Source organism: Dermochelys coriacea, chromosome 6 (assembly GCF_009764565.3).
Source record: "Dermochelys coriacea isolate rDerCor1 chromosome 6, rDerCor1.pri.v4, whole genome shotgun sequence".
Classification (NCBI taxonomy): Eukaryota; Metazoa; Chordata; order Testudines; family Dermochelyidae; genus Dermochelys; species Dermochelys coriacea.
In genome coordinates this window covers 65,944,102-65,964,699 of record NC_050073.1, presented here as the reverse complement: position 1 = coordinate 65,964,699, position 20,598 = coordinate 65,944,102, and the positions used below count along the sequence as shown (strand labels likewise).

Genomic DNA, 20,598 nt, shown 5'->3' with positions numbered 1-20,598 from the left:
CGAACCCTGGGTCCTGCTTTGACTTGGGCTTAGACCCTCTACTCTCACAGGCTCCTAGGACCCTGGGTCCAAGCCTGAGAGATTTGAGTGTCAATGAAAGAGGGCTTAAGGCTTGAACCTGAGTCAGAGCCTGGGCTTACATTGCAACATAGACATACCCTCAGTAGCTAGATCTAGACTCAATCATATACCTACATGGCTCCTGCTGTTTTGCAGTTATTGTTCAGAGTTCTGGGTGCTGGTTGTAACCACTTTGCTCCTCTCCTCAGAATTCCCTAAAGGAGATGAGGAAAAATGGGCCTGATTTACATTTGTAATAAGGTCCCTTTACACCACTATGGCGCATAATGGGGCCTTAAAGTGGATGTGAATTACATTTTTATCAATTTGCTCCCTTTACACTGCCAGTGTTTGTCATCATTTCCTCCTGGAAGCATTCTGATCTCAGTTACTCTAGATTTACACTGATGCAATTCCATTGAAATCACTGGAGTTACTCTGAGTTTACACCAGAGTGAGATGAGAATCTATGAAATTAGAATCTAGTCCCATGAGTCTAACTGTACGGGGCTCAGCCTCAAAGGAAACCACAAAGACCTCTAAAAATTACCTAAAATAGTTCTTCTTTGCCTAAAAATGAATGACTTTAAAGTCAAATCTCAGCCTTGCAAAGTTAAAAGCAAATGCTACTGTCCCACTGGGAAAAGGGCAAACTCTACTTTCAAATGGCATAAAGCTCCCATTTCTAGCTCTGCAGGGTCGTGAAGCATTGGACCTTAAACTCATCACTGGTCCAGAACTGAATCTTGCCTGTTGTGGGCCTCACACAACCAATATTAGGGGGAAACACCACATTTAGGGGGAGAAGGAGGCAATTTTTCTCTGATAGGCTGCTTTAAAACCGTGGCATCTGTTAGAAGCTGTGAAGAAGTTTGGAATGTTAGAGATGGCCCCTTGGGAGATGGATTAGTTCCATTTTGCATCAGTGGGGGAAAAGCAGAGAGATGGTATATGTATCTTGGTGTGTTTCACTGTTTTTATTGCTACAACACGCTTACTACAAAGTGGGGCCAAAGGGCATCAGTAGCAAGAGGGAGGCCAGTATTGAGATATTCCTCAACAGTACACATCAGGTGTAAGGCTCTTGCTGAGTGTGCTCCTCCCAGCCTGTACGCTGGAGCCATCTGGTACTGGAACTCTCACTGCTGCTGCTCTTTATAAAGAGACCACTCAGTTGCTACAGTTTCTGGCTACTTGGCTTGATTTGTTTCTTATTACAGCCCAGCACAGCATGACATGCAACAGATTCATTGCAACATCATCAGGGTGAGGATGCTAATCCTGTCCTCTCAGGGAACACGTGGGAGTGTACAAGTGTAAATTCTTTTATTTGTGATCTGTGTCCTGGCTTTTGAGCCCTCAAAGCAGGGGGATCTGCTGGATTTTAACTATTCATATATATACCATTAGCTACAAAGCTTAAACCCTTTTTTTTGCTTCTTGCCAATATTATTTTCAGCTCGTTACCATGCCACCTGGAACTGTGATTCTGTCAGAACTGAAAGTAAACATGGTAGAATCTAGGCAGTTTCTGGATGGGAGACCTCCAAGACAATGCTGCAGCACACTGTGTTGATAATTTGGTAGGTGTCGCTCTTAAGAACATAAGAATGGCCATACCGGGTCAGACCAAAGGTCCATCCAGCCCCATATCCTGTCTACCGACAGTGGCCAATGCCAGGTGCCCCAGAGGGAGTGAACCTAACAGGTAATGATCAAGTGGTCTCTCTTCTGCCATCCGTCTCCACCCTCTGACAAACAGAGGCTAGGGACACCATTCCTTGCCCATCCTGGCTAATAGCCATTAATGGACTTAACTTCCATGAATTTATCCAGTTCTCTTTTAAACCCTGTAATAGTCCGAGCCTTCACAACCTCCTCAGGAAAGGAGTTCCACAGATTGACTGTGCGCTGAGTGAAGAATAACTTCCTTTTATTTGTTTTAAACCTGCTGTCCATCAATTTCATTTGGTGGCCCCTAGTTCTTATAGGAACAAGTAAATAACTTTTCCTTATTCACTTTCTCCACCCACTCATGATTTTATATACCTCTATCATATCCCCCCTTAGTCTCCTCTTTTCCAAGCTGAAAAGTCCTAGCCTCTTTAATCTCTCCTCATAAGGGACCTGTTCCAAACTCATTTTAGTTGCCCTTTTCTGAACCTTTTCTAATGCCAGAATATCTTTTTTGAGATGAGGGGACCACATCTGTATGCAGTATTCAAGATGTTGGCTTACCATGGATTTATATAAGGGCAATAAGATATTCTCCGTCTTATTCTCTATCCCTTTTTTAATGATTCCTAACATCTCATTTGCTTTTTTGACTGCCACTGCACACTGTGTGGATGTATTCAGAGAACTATCCACGATGACTCCAATATCTTTCTCCTGATTAGTTGTAGCTAAATTAGCCCCCATCATATTGTATGTATAGTTGGGGTTATTTTTTCCAATGTGCATTACTCTACATTTATACACATTAAATTTCATTTGCCATTTTGTTGCCTGATCACTTAGTTTTGTGAGATCTTTTTGAAGTTCTTCAAGACTGCTTTGGTCTTAACTACCTAGAACAATTTAGTATCATCTGCAAACTTTGCCACCTCACTGTTTACCCCTTTCTCCAGATCATTTATGATATCACCTGTGAGTCAGCTTCATGCTGCTGGAGGCACAGGCCCTGGTTCTGGTTTACATTCCTCTGGCTTCATGCTGCTCTGGCAGTCCTCTGCCGACTCTGGGGTGTGGCCAAAATGAGTGGGTACAAAACCACTAAAGAAGAGTGCTCCCAAGGCTTCTCAGCAATGGAGCATGGATTCAGAAATTCAGCAGTTGCAGAATGTAAGGGCCAAGACAGCAGCCAAATTGTCTTCTCATTCATACACTGTGCAACCCTATCAATTTCAGTGGGATTGCACAGAACGTACATGAAGGCAGAGGTTGGACTATGTGTCCGTATGGGGTGTAACAGAGAGTAAGTGCCTTGTGTGGGCTGTCGGATCTGGGGCTCAAGCACAGAGGAGTGAGCAGGTACTGTGCCTCTGCTTATCCTCACCCCTGAGCACATGGCGAGGTGAGAATGGGTGAAGCGTTGACTCTGCCCCTCAACACACGAGGATAGTACAAGGACACAATGAGACAGTATTGGTCAGCATGATCGACACTAGCCTCAGCACACTGGCAGCCTAACCATTGTCATGTTTTTGTAGGCATCACAGCATAGTAAAGTTTCAAGGAAGGGTTTGGAGGAGGATAATGAGGTCGCTTTGCAGATGGTTACAGAGAGCACCTCCCAGGCATGAGGGGCAACAGGAGAGGAAGCACGAAAGGTGCTTGTTTGAAAGTTAACAAATAGCAGATAAAGGCTGGCCTCTTGGGCTGGTCAGAGGCAGGAGATGATTTTTCCATACTGAATAAGAGATGATAGGTAGGGTGGGAACAGTGCTTAATTTGTGCCAAGGCTGAGGACTGGGACCTTTAGGCTTGGCAATTCATAGCCCCGGTGCCTCTGGGCTTGGCAGTTCATAGCCCCGGTGTCTCTGGGCTTGCTGCATCAGTTGTGAATGTAAAAAAATTGCTTGAGCCCTGGCACCTCTTTCATTACAAATTAAAGTGGGGCGCTGTCATGAAGGGCCTGAAAGTAAAGACAAGCAGCTTACGTTTGATACAAAAGAGAAGAGGGAGTCCATGAAGGGATACAAAGAGAGGGGTGACATGGTCAGAGACAGGATAGGAAATGATCTTTGCCTTCTGAATGGATATGAAGAGGGCACAATTGCCTTTGTCAGAGAAAAGGATGTGGCAGTAATTGGGATGCAAGATGATAAGACTGGATGAGAGTTTTAGCTGTGTGTTTGGATAGGAATGGCCATATCTTAGAGATGTTAAGCAGAAAGAATCTACAAACCTGGATGTGATGACCTAGACAGAAGTCTGAATCAAAGATGACATCTGGGCTATGGGCATGAGTGACAGGAAGAATGGTGGTGTTGTCCACAGTGACTGTGAAAGGAGGTAGCGGAGAGAATTTTGTAAGAAAGATCTGTTTTAGCCATATTTAGCCTGAGCTGATGACTAGACATCCACAAGGAGATGTCAGAGAGACAGGCTGCAATTTTAGTTTGACCAGAAGGAGAGAGGTCTGGAGTAGATTTGCTGTCGGTATAGGCCAGCAGCATGTTACTCCCATTATGGAGCAAGGAAAGAAAAGGGAAGGTGTTGTGCCTTGGAGAGACATTTCTGAGGCATAATGCCTTATGGGGCTACTCCTGTGACTGCAGTTTATACACCACACCTTACTGAGGGCTCTGCCTACAGGCCCAAGCTAGCCCTAAGGCATTCAGTGGCTAAGACAAACACAATCTTGAAAATAAGAGTCATGTATTATGTAAAATGATGCCACTGACATAAATTACTCTTTCTCTTGCTTCTCAGCAACGCCCTGTCAAGCAGTCCTTGAGTGCCTCCATGTGCAGAGAATCCCACTGGAAATGCCTGCTCCTTTCCATCCTTATGTATGGCTGCCTGGGTGCTGTGGCCTGGTGTCAGCTAGCCCGAGTCACCAAGCTCAGCTTTGATAGCTCCTTCAAAGGCAAGTCTATGATCTACCATGATAGCCCGTGCTCTGATGGCTATGTCTACATCCCCCTAGCCTTCCTCACCATACTGTATGTGGCCTACCTGGTGGAGTGTTGGCACTGCTATGCCAAAAGTGAACTCCAGTACAAGGCGGATGTGGACAGCATCTATGACCGTATCAACCGCATGCAGCAGGCCACTCCCTGTATCTGGTGGAAGGCCATCAGCTACCACTTTGTGCGACGCACTCGGCAGGTGACCCGCTACCGCAATGGCGATGCCTATACCACCACACAGGTCTACCATGAGCGGGTCAACACACATGTGGCTGAAGCTGAGTTCGACTACTCTCCCTGTGGATTCAAAGACATTTCCAAGGAGCTGCTAGGCCTGGAATGCTACACAGCCACAAAACTGAAGTTCACCAAGTGCTTCAGCTTTGCCAACACAGAGTCAGAGAATGCCTACCTGACCCAGAGGACTCACTTTTTCACAGAAATTGAGGGGCTGGATGACTACATGGAGGTCAGGGAAGGCATGCAGCTCAAAAACATAGACTTCAAAGAGCTTATGATGGCCTATGGGGACCCAGAGCATCTCCCATGGTATGTGTCCCACTATACTTTCTGGGTGGCAGCTGTCTTGATGATCTCCTGGCCACTGCGGGTGCTCATAGAGTATCGGACTGCGTATGTGCACTACCACGTTGAGAAGCTCCTAGGCCTAGAGTACACAGTGCCCGGCATAGCAGAGGAGCCCCTGTATAGGTATCGCATGCCCCGGGATAACACTCAGGACAGCACTGAACTGGAATGGCACATCTGTACCAACCGACAGCTGATCCCCAGCTACTCGGAGGCCATGCTCCTGGACCTGACAGACTCCCCTGTGTACAACGGTTACTCCATGTGTGGGTACAGTGAAATAGCTCATGGCTGTGAGCGCTGCAATCAGGCCTCCAGCACCTCCTCCATCTTCTCCCGCTACGCCTTCCACAGTGGCAGCGGAAACTCACACCTCTCCCTCAACACTAGCCGCTTCTCTTTGTGCCGGGTTCATGGTTCTCACAGGACAGGACTTTGGAGGAGTTGCAGCAGCAGCATTGCAGACCGTGGCTGCCAAGATGAACAGTGTTGCTCTTACTCTAGCCAGCTTGCCATCAATGAAAACCCACCCACCTACCAGGATGCCCGCTTTTTCCCAGTGTTAATTGTGCACAGATCTGAAGGGCACGAGGGAAGGCGCTTCTACATCCGGCGCTCATCCTGCCTGGAGACATCTCTGTGATCAGGCCTTATGGCTCCTTCCTCCCCAGGACAGCTCCATTGCACTAGTGCTGTTTGACAGAGATGCTATCAGCAGGGAAACCATTAACTTCAAGACTGTGCCACCGCACACTAGCTCCACAAGGCAAACTCTCCGATTCTAATTCCCCTCCCTGCCAATGCAAGAAAATATATCCAGTCCGACAAGTAGCTACTCATTTCTCTTCCTGCCACTTTCCATTACTTCCCCATCATTAGGTGTCCCCTCTCTTTTTTCCTCTTTTCTCCCTTCTTCTGCTCATCAGTCACCCTTTTCTTTCTTCCCCTGTTTCTGTCTCCCCTCTCATTCCCATCTCCAGCCTCCCCTCACATTTCAATCATTATACTTTGCACCACAACAGCAATTTCCACCTGAGGATCTCAAAGCGCTTTGCAAACATTGATGCATTTAGCCTCCCAACTCTCTTGTAAGGCAGGAAACTGAGGCCCAGGGAGGTTAAGCGATTCACCCAAGATCACACAGCAAGTCAATGGCAGAGCCAGAAGCAGAATTCAAATCTGCAGATTCCCAGTCACCTGCTGTTACCACCAGACCAGGTTTATCTTTCCCTCCTCCTTCTCTCATTTACTCCCTCCCTCTTTCACTTCCTCCTGTTCTTCTCTGTCCACGCCTGTCTTCCTTTGTGGCTGTCTCAGTTCTGCTCCCTAAGTTCTCATCATTCCTTCCCAGGGTTTTAAGGAGTGCTGGATCTTGCCTAATCAAAGTTTCTTCCTTGCTTTCCGGGTACAGCCAGTCAATACGAGTAAAAAATGGTATCTACACAGAACAAGTTTAATGGATTAAAGTTTAACACATTTGTAAAAACAAAGGGCCTGATACTGAAATGTGCTGCACACCCAGAACTTTCACTGAAGGGTCAAGCCCCAAAATACTGAAGTTTACCAGTAAAAGGAAAGAACATGCTCCATCCCATCTTTCCTCCTACCCCATCACACTCCCAGGCCTTGTCAATAAACATTTCCTCCTGTTGCTAGCTCCAGTTCCACTCTTCAGAGTTAGTAATGTTGGGGGCACTATTGTAGACTGAGTGCTGGTGGGCACCACCATTTTTAGCATTGTGACCGATTCCCAGTTACTCCATTCCCACACCTGGCACAGGAATGATGTGGCCAAGGTGGCCTTTTGTCACCTTTGTCCTCCCCATATTCTGGGGCTGTTTGGGGGTTGCCACAGGCCACAGTGTAAGTTAGAGCAACCTCAGAGTTGCTCTAACTTAAACTCTGTTTCCCATGACTTCTATGGGCCCTGGGAAACAAAGAATAGCTGTAGCACTGTGTATTAAGCTACATCCCCTGCCCCATTCTCAGCCTCCCACTCCATGGCCCCAACATCAGGGGCTGGGAGCACAACTGGCACAGGGCCTGAATCATAGAATATCAGGGTTGGAAGGGACTTCAGGAGGTCATCTAGTCCAACCCCCTGCTCAAAGCAGGACCAATCCCCAATTTTTGCCCCAGAACCCTAAACAGCTGCCTCATGGATTGAACTCACAACCCTGGGTTTAGTAAGCCAATGCTCAAACCACAGAGCTATCCCTCCCTGCCTAGTTCCATGCTAGTTCTATGCTGGCCAGGAGGCCCTTTATACAGGGATATCCTTGGGGTGCTGTTTCTTCTCCCCGTAAGGCCCCTTTATGCTGCCAGACCATGGTAAAGGTGCCTTAGTGTAATGCCAGATTTGCCCCGTGTCATCTAATCCTACTCAGAGCAGGTCTAAATGACACACTGGTTAAAACAGCAGCGGCAGCCCATGACACATTTACAACAGAGTGCTCTGCTATTGGTGGAGCTGAACTGCCGCTAGCAATAGTAGACAAGGCTCTAGGCTCTGTCAGTGGCACTCCTGCTTTCCCATCTTGGGAGTCAGCATTTTTTAAACATTTCCTAGCTCCAAGATCTGAACAAATCAAAGGCGGCTGACCGTTCTCAGGAACTGCTAAGGGGCCATCTCAGAATGCAAACCTGCATGCAATGAGTGATCGTCTCACACTGAACAAGACCTAGAAATTTGTTGGATGGATCGCGGACATCATGATTATCAGTGGCTTACAGTGGATATCAGAATGCAATACAGTATTTTTCAGAAACAATGTGTTTTAATACCACAGGGCAAATAAATAAAAAGCATTGTCCACTAAAGGATTGTTAACAAATGCTTACTCCCAAATCAGTTTCTTATATATCTACTTGTAATCTGAAATTTGTACTGCCTGTTTGGCATGTATCTGTATCTATACGTATACAGTGATTTCTTATGGCATTGACTGTTGCATCATGTAAAAATCCTTTCAGTTTAATTATTCTGTTTTGTAATACTACATTTATTTCAACACAAGAGAGACAGGGATTGCTTTCACATATACAACACCAAGTTAATCTGTAAATGATGGTGATTGCAATCAAAAGGTTGTCTCAGTCTACAGGAATTTATTTATTTCTATAAATGTTTTATGTAAGTGACTACCACTTTGACAGCTAGGCACTAATTACAAAAGTTAGGAAACATACATGATGCTTTTAGTTTATTACCTTAAGAAAAAGTGCTTAGAGTTACTTGCCCCAGTGCTTAGAAGAGCCAGTTCTAGGTTTGGAATTTTCAGAGATGGACTCAACCCAAAATCTCAATTGTGATAAAATTCAAATCTAGGAAGAATTCAGACCTAGATTCACACTATAATGAGCCACCCAAACCTCAGATCTGAACAACAGTGCACTCCACCACCACTCAGAATAGGGGGAGATTTTAAATCCAGATCAAGAATCAGATCTAAGCTCTATAGCTTGAGCTCATCTCTAATTATTTTTTAGATGGAGCAGTTGAGACTGTTTAAAATATGATTCCCTTTCTCCTTTACATACACACGCACAGAGTTAAACTGAGAGCATATGAAAGACTTAAGAACTGGAGGAGGCTGCAGCTTCCAGAAATACAGGAACTGGACACTTTTCAGCATTATTTCCTACTATAGGAGGCAAGGCCGGCTCTAGGCACCAGCAAAACAAGCAGGTGCTTGGCGTGGCACATTTCTAGGGGTGGCATTCCGGCGCCAGCCATGCAGCCCCTAGCGATGTGCCCCAGCTCGCCTCTGCTCTGCCTCCGCCTGCTCCCCTGAGCGCGCCACCGCCGCTCGGCTTCTCCCCCCCTCCCTCCCAGGCTTGCCACACGGCAAGCCTGGAGGGAGGGAGGAGAAGCCAAGTGGCGGCGTGCTCAGGGGAGGCGGCGGTGGTGGAGCGGAGGTGAGCTGGGGCGGGGAGCGGTTCCTCTACCCACCCACCCTGTTACTTCCTGCGCTGCCCCTCCCCACCCTCTCTCACCTCCGCTCCGCCTGCTCCCCTGAACACGCTGCCTCTCCCTTGCCTGAGAGGGAGGCGGGAGAAGCGGAGCGGCGGCATGTTCGGGGGAGCAGGCGGAGCAGAGGTGAGCTAGGGTGGGGGTCTGGGGGGGGGGGGAGCTGCAGGAAGCAATGGGGGGAGGAAATGCGGCATGCCCGGGGGAGGAGGCAGGGCTGGGGCGGAGTTGGGGGGGCACGAAAAAAAAGAGGGGGCGGCCAAAATTTTTTTTGCTTGGGGCGGCAAAAATCCTAGAGCCAGCCCTGAGAGAAGGTGATGGAGAGGTAGAGGAGAGGAGGAAGGGAACACAAAAGGAGACAGAAAAGGGATGATAGAGACATACACGTTGAGTGAAAGGAAGGGGCTCAGATTTGTCTAAAGAGCGCTCAGCCGGCGATCACAAGCATGTCAGATAACATAGTTAGGAGCGCGAGTACCCCCAACACAGTTAAAATGTGATTCAGTCTTGGAGTGTAGCTGGAGCCTATGTTTCTGAACTGTGCAAAAACCCCAGTCATGTCCAAGGCTCTAGCGCAGTCAGTTTAGGGACATGGTTAAAAGGATATTTAGGTGCAAGACTGCGATTGACCCATGTTTCAACTATGTCAGGGGACAGCCGTATGGTAAGTGGGTCCCTAGGCATGGTTATTACTGTGCAAAGTTATTATATGATGTAAACAAGCTGTAACAAATCCATTGTTATGATGGGCTGGGCAGAACATGAGAGACAGCTGTTGCCAAACCAATTAATTTAATCTTTTCAGTGAAGTGTTCAGTAGGTATATGCACTACCGCCATCAGAATGTCCCCTATCTCCTTGGATATATCCTCGGCAGGGCTTGAAAAGCCCTAAAGATTCCTACCAAGTTTCCCTCCCCACCCCTTTGAACATGCCTTGGGGCATAATTGAGGAAGCTACACCTTAGGTTAGCAGGCCCACACAGCTGGGCTAGCTTCAGAGCTCATTCATGCTATTTGACAAAACAAAAAGCCCGATGCAGCTCCCATTCTCATTCTGACCTGGGGCTGAACATGCTGGTTCAGCCATCCCCCAGTCAGCTCAGGAAGTATCTGAACAGTCATTCTGGATCTCCTTCACCGCAGAGCAGAGCTACTCCTGCAACTTGAATGTCACTTCACTGTCACTCTTGCCAGCACTTCAATTTACTAATGCAGGATGACAGGCCTATCTTCTAACAACTATGGGAACAACTTGTGCCCTTTGAAGCTAAAGTCAGAAAATGGAAAGGACTGGACATTCACATCTGAGTGTGAACTAAGTCAGCTGTTTGGAGACCACCTCATTTAAAACATGACAGGTTTCAGAGTAGCAGCCGTGTTAGTCTGTATTCTCAAAAAGAAAAGGAGTACTTGTGGCACCTTAGAGACTAACAAATTTATTTGAGCATAAGCTTTCGTGAGCTATAGCTCACTTCATCGGATTCTCCTTACAGTGTGTATGATAAAACCCATTGTTTCATGTTCTCTGTGTGGGTATATAAATCTCCCCACTGTATTTTCCACCAAATGCATCCGATGAAGTGAGCTGTAGCTCACGAAAGCTTATGCTCAAATAAATTTGTTAGTCTCTAAGGTGAAAAAAAAAAGGCATCCTATGAAGTGAGCTGTAGCTCACGAAAGCTTATGCTCAAATAAATTTGTTAGTCTCTAAGGTGCCACAAGTACTCCTTTTCTTTTTATTTAAAACATGGGGAATGTGTGTACAACTGCAGGGGAATAGCGCCATCAACAACAAAGATGGATGTAATCTAGTAGCCTTTGCAGAATTTGGGACACTAGAGTGAGACCTTTATTTTTCAGCCATCGGAGAGAGGCTGCGATGGTAATGAAGACAAAGCTGTTTTCTCTTTTGATGGCCAGTTCTTTTGTAGGCTCATTTTTCAGCAACCCTCATAATTAGAGCTGGTTGAAAAACAGAGCAAAAAAAAATCTGGCCAATATTTAAAAGAAAAAATTTCTTCTTGCCTTTAGAAATTTGTCAACACTTTGACCAGCTCTGTAGTTGCTCAAAAAAAAAAGGGGGGGGGGGAATCATGAAAATTTCATCATTAAATTTTTTACCAAAATTTTGAAATTTAAAAAAAATTCAACATGCTCGACTGGCACTTGACTCTTTGTAGGGCTGAGCTCTTTCTGCCTTTGCCAAAATGCATATAAAGCATCCAATGGGTCAGGTGAAACATAACACCACAATATCAAAATAGAGGAAGGAAGGAGATAGATTAATTATGAGTCGTTGTGGTGTGTCCTTTATAGATTGATGTGTAATGAACATTGTCATTGGTAGTCTAGGGCCAATACTACAATGGCACAGGTACACAAAATCATTGATGCTGAAAAGCAAGGAATGTTTGTTCATGATCCTCTGAATCTTAAAAGCGTTCAAAAGTCACAAGTTCTTTTTGATTTCTTCATGGTAATATAGCCCTCCCCCATAAGTTTTTCCACAGCAGTTTGCAGTCCAACTGGCAAAGTATCCAGGATTTCAGTACAATTTTCACAAAGTTCTTCGTCCTTATCATTGAGGATACAACCGACTTCTGAGAAGATATGAGGCCAGATCCTCAACTGGTGTAAATCAGATGAATTCTATTGAATTCAATAGAAGTAGGCTGAGTTATTACAGCTGAGAGTCAGGCCTATGGCCCTTAACAAAAAGTTCATATCACATAGTCACATTTGCAGATGAAGCTGCTCCTCTAGGCTTGTTTTTCGGGACACTGGTAATTAGAGCTAGTTGAGAAACAGGAAAAAAAAATCTGGTGAACGTTTAGACAAATTTTTTCTATACTTGGTCAAAAACTTTTAAAATAATAACCATAAAAGAGTAAATACCTATTTCAGATCTCCCAGCATTTCTTAGATGCATTCTCTATAGGTTTCTGGCCTTTACCTGAACTCATTGCCAAGATGAGGAGACAGGGCTGTGTGTAAAATAGCACATCAGATAAAAATCTTTATGTACATTGTTTATATCTCATATAAATCTCTTGGCGGTCAGATCTCTTTTCTGTGTGTCATTTTTCTATTATTCCATCTTGTTCTCTGCTCATCTGTCGTTTGTTTCAATTATCTTGGCCCTGAGCACACTTGTATGTGAAACATTGTCTAATAATTACAGCATGGGCCTGGGAATCAGGAAATATGGGTCAGTCCTTAATTATGCCACTGACTCTCTGTGTGACTTTGATCAACTCACTTCACTTATCTATACCTGAATTTCCCATTTATCACTGATTCAATTCCCCCTTCTCTAAATTGGGAATATTGATACCCACACCAGAGGGATATTTTTTTCAGAGTAGCAGCCGTGTTAGTCTGTATTCGCAAAAAGAAAAGGAGTACTTGTGGCACCTTAGAGACTAACAAATTTATTAGAGCATAAGCTTTCGTGAGCTACAGCTCACTTCATCGGATGCATTTGGTGGAAAAAACAGAGGGGAGATTGATATACACACACAGAGAACATGAAACAATGGGTTTATCATACACACCACCACCTACATGTGCCTGAGACTGTAAGGAGAGTTTCAGAGTAGCAGCCGTGTTAGTCTGTATTCGCAAAAAGAAAAGGAGTACTTGTGGCACCTTAGAGACTAACAAATTTATTAGAGCATAAGCTTTTGTGAGCTACAGCTCACGTAGCTCACGAAAGCTTATGCTCTAATAAATTTGTTAGTCTCTAAGGTGCCACAAGTACTCCTTTTCTTTTTGTAAGGAGAGTGATCACTTAAGATAAGCCATCACCAGCAGCGGGGGGGGGGGGGGGGAAGGGGGAGGAAAACCTTGCTTGGTGACATGCAAGGTAGGCTTTTTCCAGCAGTTAACAAGAATATCTGAGGAACAGTGGGGGGTGGGGTGGGGTCGCAAAAAGAAAAGGAGTACTTGTGGCACCTTAGAGACTAACAAATTTATTAGAGCATAAGCTTTCGTGAGCTACAGCTCACTTCATCGGATGCATTTGGTGGAAAAAACAGAGGGGAGATTGATATACACACACAGAGAACATGAAACAATGGGTTTATCATACACACTGTAAGGAGAGTGATCACTTAAGATAAGCCATCACCAGCAGCAGGGGGGGGACCCCCCACTGTTCCTCAGATATTCTTGTTAACTGCTGGAAATAGCCTACCTTGCTTGTCACCATGCAAGGTTTTCCTCTTTTCCCTATACCTATTTAGGGTATAGATTAAATAGTTGAAATCCTTAGATGAAAGATGCTGTAGAAATGCAGAGTTCATATAATGCCCATTACTCTTCACACAAGGCTGCTAAACTTTGAGAACATAGTTACTTTCTATAAGCAGGTTTCAGAGTAGCAGCCGTGTTAGTCTGTATTCGCAAAAAGAAAAGGAGTACCCGTGGCACCTTAGAGACTAACAAATTTATTAGAGCATCCGATGAAGTGAGCTGTAGCTCACGAAAGCTTATGCTCTAATAAATTTGTTAGTCTCTAAGGTGCCACGGGTACTCCTTTTCTTTTTTCTATAAGCAATGGCCCACATAAATGTGTGCATCAATATACAGCATATATAGCTAGATCTGTTCATATGGATTTAAGGGAGAGATAGAGATTAGCTACAGTGTTTATACTGGAAATGCTTTATGCTTTTAGCAATCGTATACACTGAGTATCATAGTCCCCACAAAGGATCTGCCATGGATTCCTCACCCCGAGAGCACCATGGTTCCCTGCTGTTTGATAAACCTGATTTATCGGTGTCTCCTCCTTGCCTTTTCATTTCAGATTGTAGAAACAGAGGAGGGAGAGAAAACACATTTTCATTACAGTCATGCACCCCCACTTGGCATTGTTCCAGCACTTTAGGGATTCCTAACAGAAATGCAAATGGATGAGGATTAGTATGAGTGCAGAGACCAGAGCCTGGGGCTTGGGAAACACTGGCATAAGTTATGGAACCCTGTTGTGCCTCAGTTTCCTCATCTGTAGAATGAGGATATCAATACCTTCCTTCCTCACAGGGGACTTTAATTCACAAATGCTTGCTGGGGGAGCCTGAGATGGAAGGCACCATATAAGTGCCACACATCTTAACTATGATTACAAATTGAAAATTGCACTGTGCTATAATGATACTTATGGTGCCTTTCCTCTATGGTTCGCAGGGTGACTATGATGAAAGGACAGAGTCAGGGCAGGGGGGCTGGAACAATTTGTATAGTGGGGAGAGCCATTGAACCAAAGTGTAAACCCTGGATAGGATGAAAACCACTTCAAGCCACAGGGTGAGGCAGCACCCTCAGCATCCCTAGTTCCAGCACCTATGTGTCAGGCTATTTGTTATAACCTTTACAGGGTTCTTTTCCCCCTCACAAAAATAGCTCCATGGAAACTCAAAGCTAAAATCTGTTCCCTTTTCATAGGCTACATCATCCCTTACATTTTGACAAGTGGAGGGGGCCCAAATCAAGCCGACTAGGTCTGGGGGACACAGAATATCCCCCAACTGTGCCAAAGCTCCACTGCAGATGAGCTGCAGGGACTAGAGTTCACATATTGGGAGGAGGCTGGCCTTGGTATCATTTCCCCACCATAAGCCTTGTGGGGAAATACCTCTCTACCATAATGCCTCATCAGTCAGCATTTATGTACAGCTTTCTCTTTGTTCATAATATGAAAACCAAGTGCAGGGTCAGGCCTAGTTTGTGTCCATGAGACACACTGTATGACTTTGGATTCTTTTTGATAGATGAGAGCCTGTATTATACATTGTAGGATGAATAAATCAAAATTCTCCAAAATAGGAGTCTAAAGTTAGATTCCTAAATCCATATTTAATCTTCTAAATAAGTGGCTTGACTATGAAAAGTGCAGAGAACTCAGTAACTTCCCTTGACTTACCTTCTGTGTCTCACTGCTGCAGGCACTCCTAGTGGGGAGGGTTGAGAGCTTTGCTATGAGTGCAGAAGCAGTGCAGAAGCACAAGGGCATGGTGTGGATAACCCAGGCCTCTTCAGTGTTTGGGAGATCTTCTGGGCTTGGGTCTGGAATGCCTAGTTGTGCTTGTGTCAGCACAATCCATTTCCTCGCTCCCAGATAGTTCAAGTCAACTCAGAGGCACTTCTGCTGGAGGAAACTGAGGCCAAAACTTTCAGACAAAGTTACCTAGTAAAATTAGGTTTCACAGTAGCAGCCGTGTTAGTCTGTATTCTCAAAAAGAAAAGGAGTATTTATGGCTGAATGCATATGATGAAGTGAGCTGTAGCTCACGAAAGCTTATGCTCAAATAAATTTGTTAGTTTCTAAGGTGCCACAAATATTCCTTTTCTTTCTAGTAAAATTAGTCTCTTAAAGCCATAGTTAGACACCAATACAAGTGTCCTGATTTTCACATGCAGTGACCAAGCCCCCAGTGACTCTCACTGATTTCATTAAGAGGTACCAGTGCTCAGCACCTCTGAAAATCAGGCCACTTATTTAGGAGCCTATATATGGGTTTAGGACCCTAATGAGCACCCACATTTGAATGTTTTTTGCTCTCAATCTCCTTCTCCTAAACGGATTTTTTCCCCCTGTGTAGTGGACAAGCTAACGGCAAAATGGTTTTCCTCCACCCCACAAGCCTGCCCCCTTGTTTGTTGTAGGGTTGCTCACCAGAGAGCTGGCCTGCGGGCATTTATTTAAAATAATAAATAGCACCAAAGCATTTCCTTGGGGGGGGGGGGTAAAAGCCATATAAAGAATTACCTGGACCTTGCAAATAAACTCTTGCCAGGAAGGTAGGTTACATTTTGACTGATGCAACCTCGACTATCCCTTTCCATCAGGAAATTCCTAGGGGAGACACTGACTCTGCAGAGCTGTTATTTTCCACTTTATTAAAAGTTCAGGAAGCTTGGATAATAAATAGATGGTATAAATATTCATAAGGAGTGATGTCATAGGTAGGTGTGTGTGCGGGGGTGGGGGGTGCAAACCAGCTCTGTGACTGCCTGACAGCGCCATTTCCTGGAGGAAGAGGAGGAAGAAGAGGAATAAGAAGAGCCGAAGGAATTAGCAGCAGCAGCAGCAGCAGACGGTGGCCAGAGCGAGAGAAGCAGCCGCGGCTGCGGGGACTCCATGCAGCCCGAGGCCAGCAGAGGGAGACCGCCCTGCCTTGCACTCCCCCTCGTGTAGAGCGACCCGCTCTGGGAGGAGGGAGGAAAAAGCGATCGGGAGTTTGGGGGCTTCCTGAAACTTCCCCTACGCACGCCTCCTCCCCGGGCTGGCGCGGGGCAGCAGCAGCAGGGCCCGCTCCCGCTGAGCGAGCCCGGGGGAAGCGGCGTGAGAAGTTTGCACTGCAGCCTCCCCTGGGAGCTTCTTGGGAAAGGGCACCGCTTTGGGGAGGGAGGGTTCCCTTCCTCCTCCTGCTCTCGGAGCAAGAAGCCGCCGCCAGCGTGGAGCTGGGGGGGAGGCAGCTGACGATGAAGATGCGGGAGAGATGGAGATGAAGCAGAGCATGGGGATCCCGGGGCTCCTGTTGCTGCTGCTGGGACTCTGGGCTCGGGCGCTCCGGGACGCCGCTGCTGAAGCAGGTAAGGCTGCAGGGGCGCAGGGGGGAGAATTGCCGCTCGCCCGGGCTGGAGGCTGAGCGCCGACCCTGGCCGGCTCTGAAAGGGGCTGATCTTCCGACGGGTAACGTGGAAAGGTTCGGCCCGGCGTTCCCGGCTGCTGCCTTGTTCCTGAACCTGGCGCCCAGCCAGCGGCTGTTGGCTTTTGCCCTGATCGTCGGCTTCGTACCGAGCCGGAGCGCTGGGTCCGCTCCCCCCCCCCCCCCCGCGGCGTGTGTAAAGCTCCTGCTGACGCTGCACAAACTCCACTCCTGGGTCTGGACTGCGCGCGGGAGAGGGGCTCCCCCCGGGGGGAGGGCTCCCTTTCAAGACCTACACACTGCACTTGACGGAGTCCTTCTAGTCTTGAGTGTATTGCTCAGATCCTCACCTACTTCCTAATCAGCTGGAGCTGAGACAAGCTCCACTCCGCTGGAGAACACTATATTTTATGGGGGAGGAGAGGGAAGGTGACTATTAGCATTTTGGAGGGCTGTGGTCTACCTGCGCGATCTATGATTGGGAGTTACTCTGCAGGAATTGTTTTCCGCAAACTATTTTTTTTTTAAACGTAGCTTCTTTTTTATTGTTGCCCAATTGCCCATAGACAGGTCTTGATTTTGACAAACTTAGTTGCTGTTTTCAACGGCATGACAGCTTTTGTGAACAATGTTTAGCGTATACCTTCTGGAACTGGTTGGGATGCACTATTTGCTCTTTGCACCATGTGATTGGTCACCCAACTGGCATGGTAATATTTCTGTCCCCTGATGGGATGACTTGGCCATAAAGGGTGCTTAATGTGAGGCTCCTCAATCCATATTTAGGCACCTAAACAAGTGCCCTAATTTTCAAAAGTGATGCTTGAATGCCTCTGACAATGAGACCATTTATGGATCAGGCCATCTGTGCCTAAATGTGGGTTGAGGAGCCGCAGTAGGCACCTACATTTGAAAATATGGCGCCCAAGTTTTCTTTCTCCCACACATGATTTCCTTTGTAGCGGAGGTTGACTTCAATGGGACCTGCTGATCGCTCAGCTCTTTTGAAATTGTGAAGATTGCTTATTTATGTGCCTATATTTGGGGAGGGTCTAAGTATACATAATCCAGCCTCAGTGTGTTTGGTGGTGGACTAGATAACCTCTTGAGATCCCTTCCAGCCCCATGTTTCTATGGATTAAGGAGCCTAACTTTAGGCATCCATATTTGAAAGTCTTGTCCATAAGCTTTAAAAACATAAAGACGTCCCCTTTCTCTTTGTGAATTATCCACCAATGTTTGCCTATGTGTGACTAATAACGAGAGCTTTCCAAAATGGTGAAGAGAGCACTTCTAGTGCAAATGCTCATGGGAATACTGATTCAATACTCGTATTTATGAACCTTATGCTTGCTGTGAATATTCCTGTGAATAAGACCTGGATGGTGGCAAATAAATAGAGTCCTGAATACCAGTTAAGTGAGTCAGTGGGAATGTTTGCAAATGTATTGTTCCTGTATTTGCAGAGCTCAGATTGCTATATAGGAAGGCCAGGTGATAATCCATTTCTATATAGCTTTTGTTTGTTTTCCTTCTAGCCTACATTTTCCTAGTTTCATCTACAGTAGACATACAAAGATTTGATTTTATAGCCTAATCCTTCCACATACACGTTTCCTATTGACTTCACTGGGAATTTAGGTCTCAATCCTACATTTAGATCCACATGGGTGGAGCACTGTTGGTTTCAAGGGTTTGCCTTGTAGATTTTGATTGCTAGATTGGGGACCTCAGGTATCAAAGGAATGGAAGGTCTTTTTGCCTTAGTAGGTAAAAGTCTGCAGTTATCTGTTTCTCCCTCCACTCCAAAAACAACTTCAAAAAACTTCTGTCAGTAGTAATCAAATGGTACAGAGATGATGATAAACTAACAAGTAAAATACACTGTGCACAGAGACAACTGGCGCACTCATTTGTTGTCAATTCAGTCTGATGGGCAGTACGAAGTTAATATGATTTCATTTTCTAATCAGTTATGAATCTTTACTTCTACAGTGATCACATTTTGGGGGAAAAAATAGCTAGTTTTTATTTCCTGCACTTAGTAAAAAATGTAATGAGGTAAAAATGGGGAGTGGGAGAGAAGGCGGAGGACTACTGGAAAATAAACATTAATCTTAACTTCTCAAATGTACAAAAGACCCAAGCCAACCTGTGTGCACCATTCCCTTCCCTTCTCTTCAGAAAAAGGTGCTGCAGCTAAACTGCATCTTATGGATGACAGAAATGTATATCTGTTAAAAATCCCCATGTTGTTTTCCCTTTCCTTTTAGTTCAGCTCTACTTGTGGATTACACAGAAGTGCTGTTGAAAATAGCCAAATAGAGTATAGTTAGCACTGTCCTTTAATTTCTTGCATAATCAGTTTGGCTGGGAACTGAAACCTTTAAAGGCCTTCCAGATATCTTGTTGTGTACATTGTGATTAACCCTTTCGGCAAAGCAGACTGTAGCAAGCTAAGTCATTTGCTGTTTCAGTAAGATACCTATTATGGAAGAGTGTCTGCCAATTTGTGTGTGCATTTGGATATCTGGCTACATTAGGTTTATATAAAACAGATGGATGTATTGTGAAATTTTAATGCTCTGTTTCAATATTATGCATGGTGAGAAGGAGGATGCTTTCTGGGACACACTAGGATGTATAATTTATGCCACTTTCACATTAAGTAATCTGAGGTTAGATCATCCTCACTTAGTTAGGTGATTAATTCCTTTGCCCAACCAAAGCATTGCTGCATCTAAAATTAAATGATCACTTTATTAGTTTCAGTGCTCTTAGTAAATTTGCTAAATTAACAGCTCTTCATCTTTATTTACAGTTGCTAAAACACAGCTGAAAATACACAAAATATTTTTTTGATATCACTATGCCATGGAAGCATTTGCCACTGTTACCGAGGGGATGCCATGTAATGGCAAACAGGAAATGGGGTACCAGACTATTTCTATATTCAAATGCAATTCAGGCTGTGAAAAAGTTTGAGAACAGTCTGGCTGCATGCTTAATTAAGGCAATCTTGGCTTCACAGTGTTTTTCTGTCAGGGTGTGGTGGGCTGGAATGTCATCTGGTGATAGAACTGACCGCATGTGAGCAGAGCTAGGGTCATAATTCTGCATGGCTGGTCAAGGGCAACATAGTGATGGACAGGTTAACTTTCTCTGAAGGATCTGGTATAGGCCACTAACAGAGGTAGGATATCAGACTAGACTGAACCATTGGTCTGTTTTAGTCTGCGAGTCCCTGTGCTAATGGAAAGGAAAAGGCTACTTTCCCCAGCAGGACTGGATACTTTACCTTTGTCTTCCATCTTTCTGCTTTATCCAAGGTCGTCTTTTCTCCCCTCATTCCTCATATACATGCCTATCTTTTAAAAATGTACTTATCCAGTTGGTTTCTGTGTTTTTACAAGGTGACATATTCCACACATTCACTTCTCATTGAGGGGAGTGCTTCCCACCCACACGCAACTGCGCTTTGGGCCAAATGCTGGTCACTTTTACACCAATGTTAGTCACAGCAACTCCACTGATTTCAGCAGAGTTATTCTAGATTTACACTGATGTAAGAGATCTAAATTAGGCCATTTGTCTCTGTTCTGGAGATACACAGTGGCTGGCTGAAGTATTCTCCCACCACATACTATGGAAAAATGTGTTCTGGAAACAGTTTTTTTCCTCTGATA

General features: G+C 45.3%; 2 protein-coding genes and 1 long non-coding RNA gene across 4 annotated transcripts in view; 2 read left to right on the top strand and 1 right to left on the bottom strand.

The window, feature by feature from the left end:
• Positions 1–8,996, top strand: part of LOC119857544 (transmembrane protein 151B-like) — a 36,504-nt gene extending 27,508 nt beyond the window's left edge. Inside the window, exon 2 of the mRNA XM_038406625.2 lies at positions 4,498–8,996. Within this exon, the coding sequence (XP_038262553.1) occupies positions 4,498–5,928 (1,431 nt within the window). The 3' untranslated portion in view covers positions 5,929–8,996. The remainder of the gene's footprint in view (positions 1–4,497) is intronic.
• Positions 8,997–11,001: 2,005 nt separating this feature from the next.
• Positions 11,002–16,259, bottom strand: LOC119857719. Of its 2 annotated transcripts, XR_005293683.2 has the most exons (4): positions 16,030–16,259; positions 15,184–15,447; positions 12,153–12,241; positions 11,002–12,076 (listed from the first exon to the last, which is right to left on the bottom strand). It is a non-coding gene; the product is annotated as an uncharacterized LOC119857719 (long non-coding RNA). The 2 variants fall into 2 exon arrangements; XR_005293684.2 differs by lacking the exon at positions 15,184–15,447.
• Positions 16,260–16,288: 29 nt separating this feature from the next.
• TYRO3 (TYRO3 protein tyrosine kinase) overlaps positions 16,289–20,598 on the top strand; it is a 52,417-nt gene continuing 48,107 nt past the window's right edge. The window contains 1 exon segment of the mRNA XM_038407043.2: positions 16,289–16,856. Within this exon segment, the coding sequence (XP_038262971.1) occupies positions 16,763–16,856 (94 nt within the window). The 5' untranslated portion in view covers positions 16,289–16,762.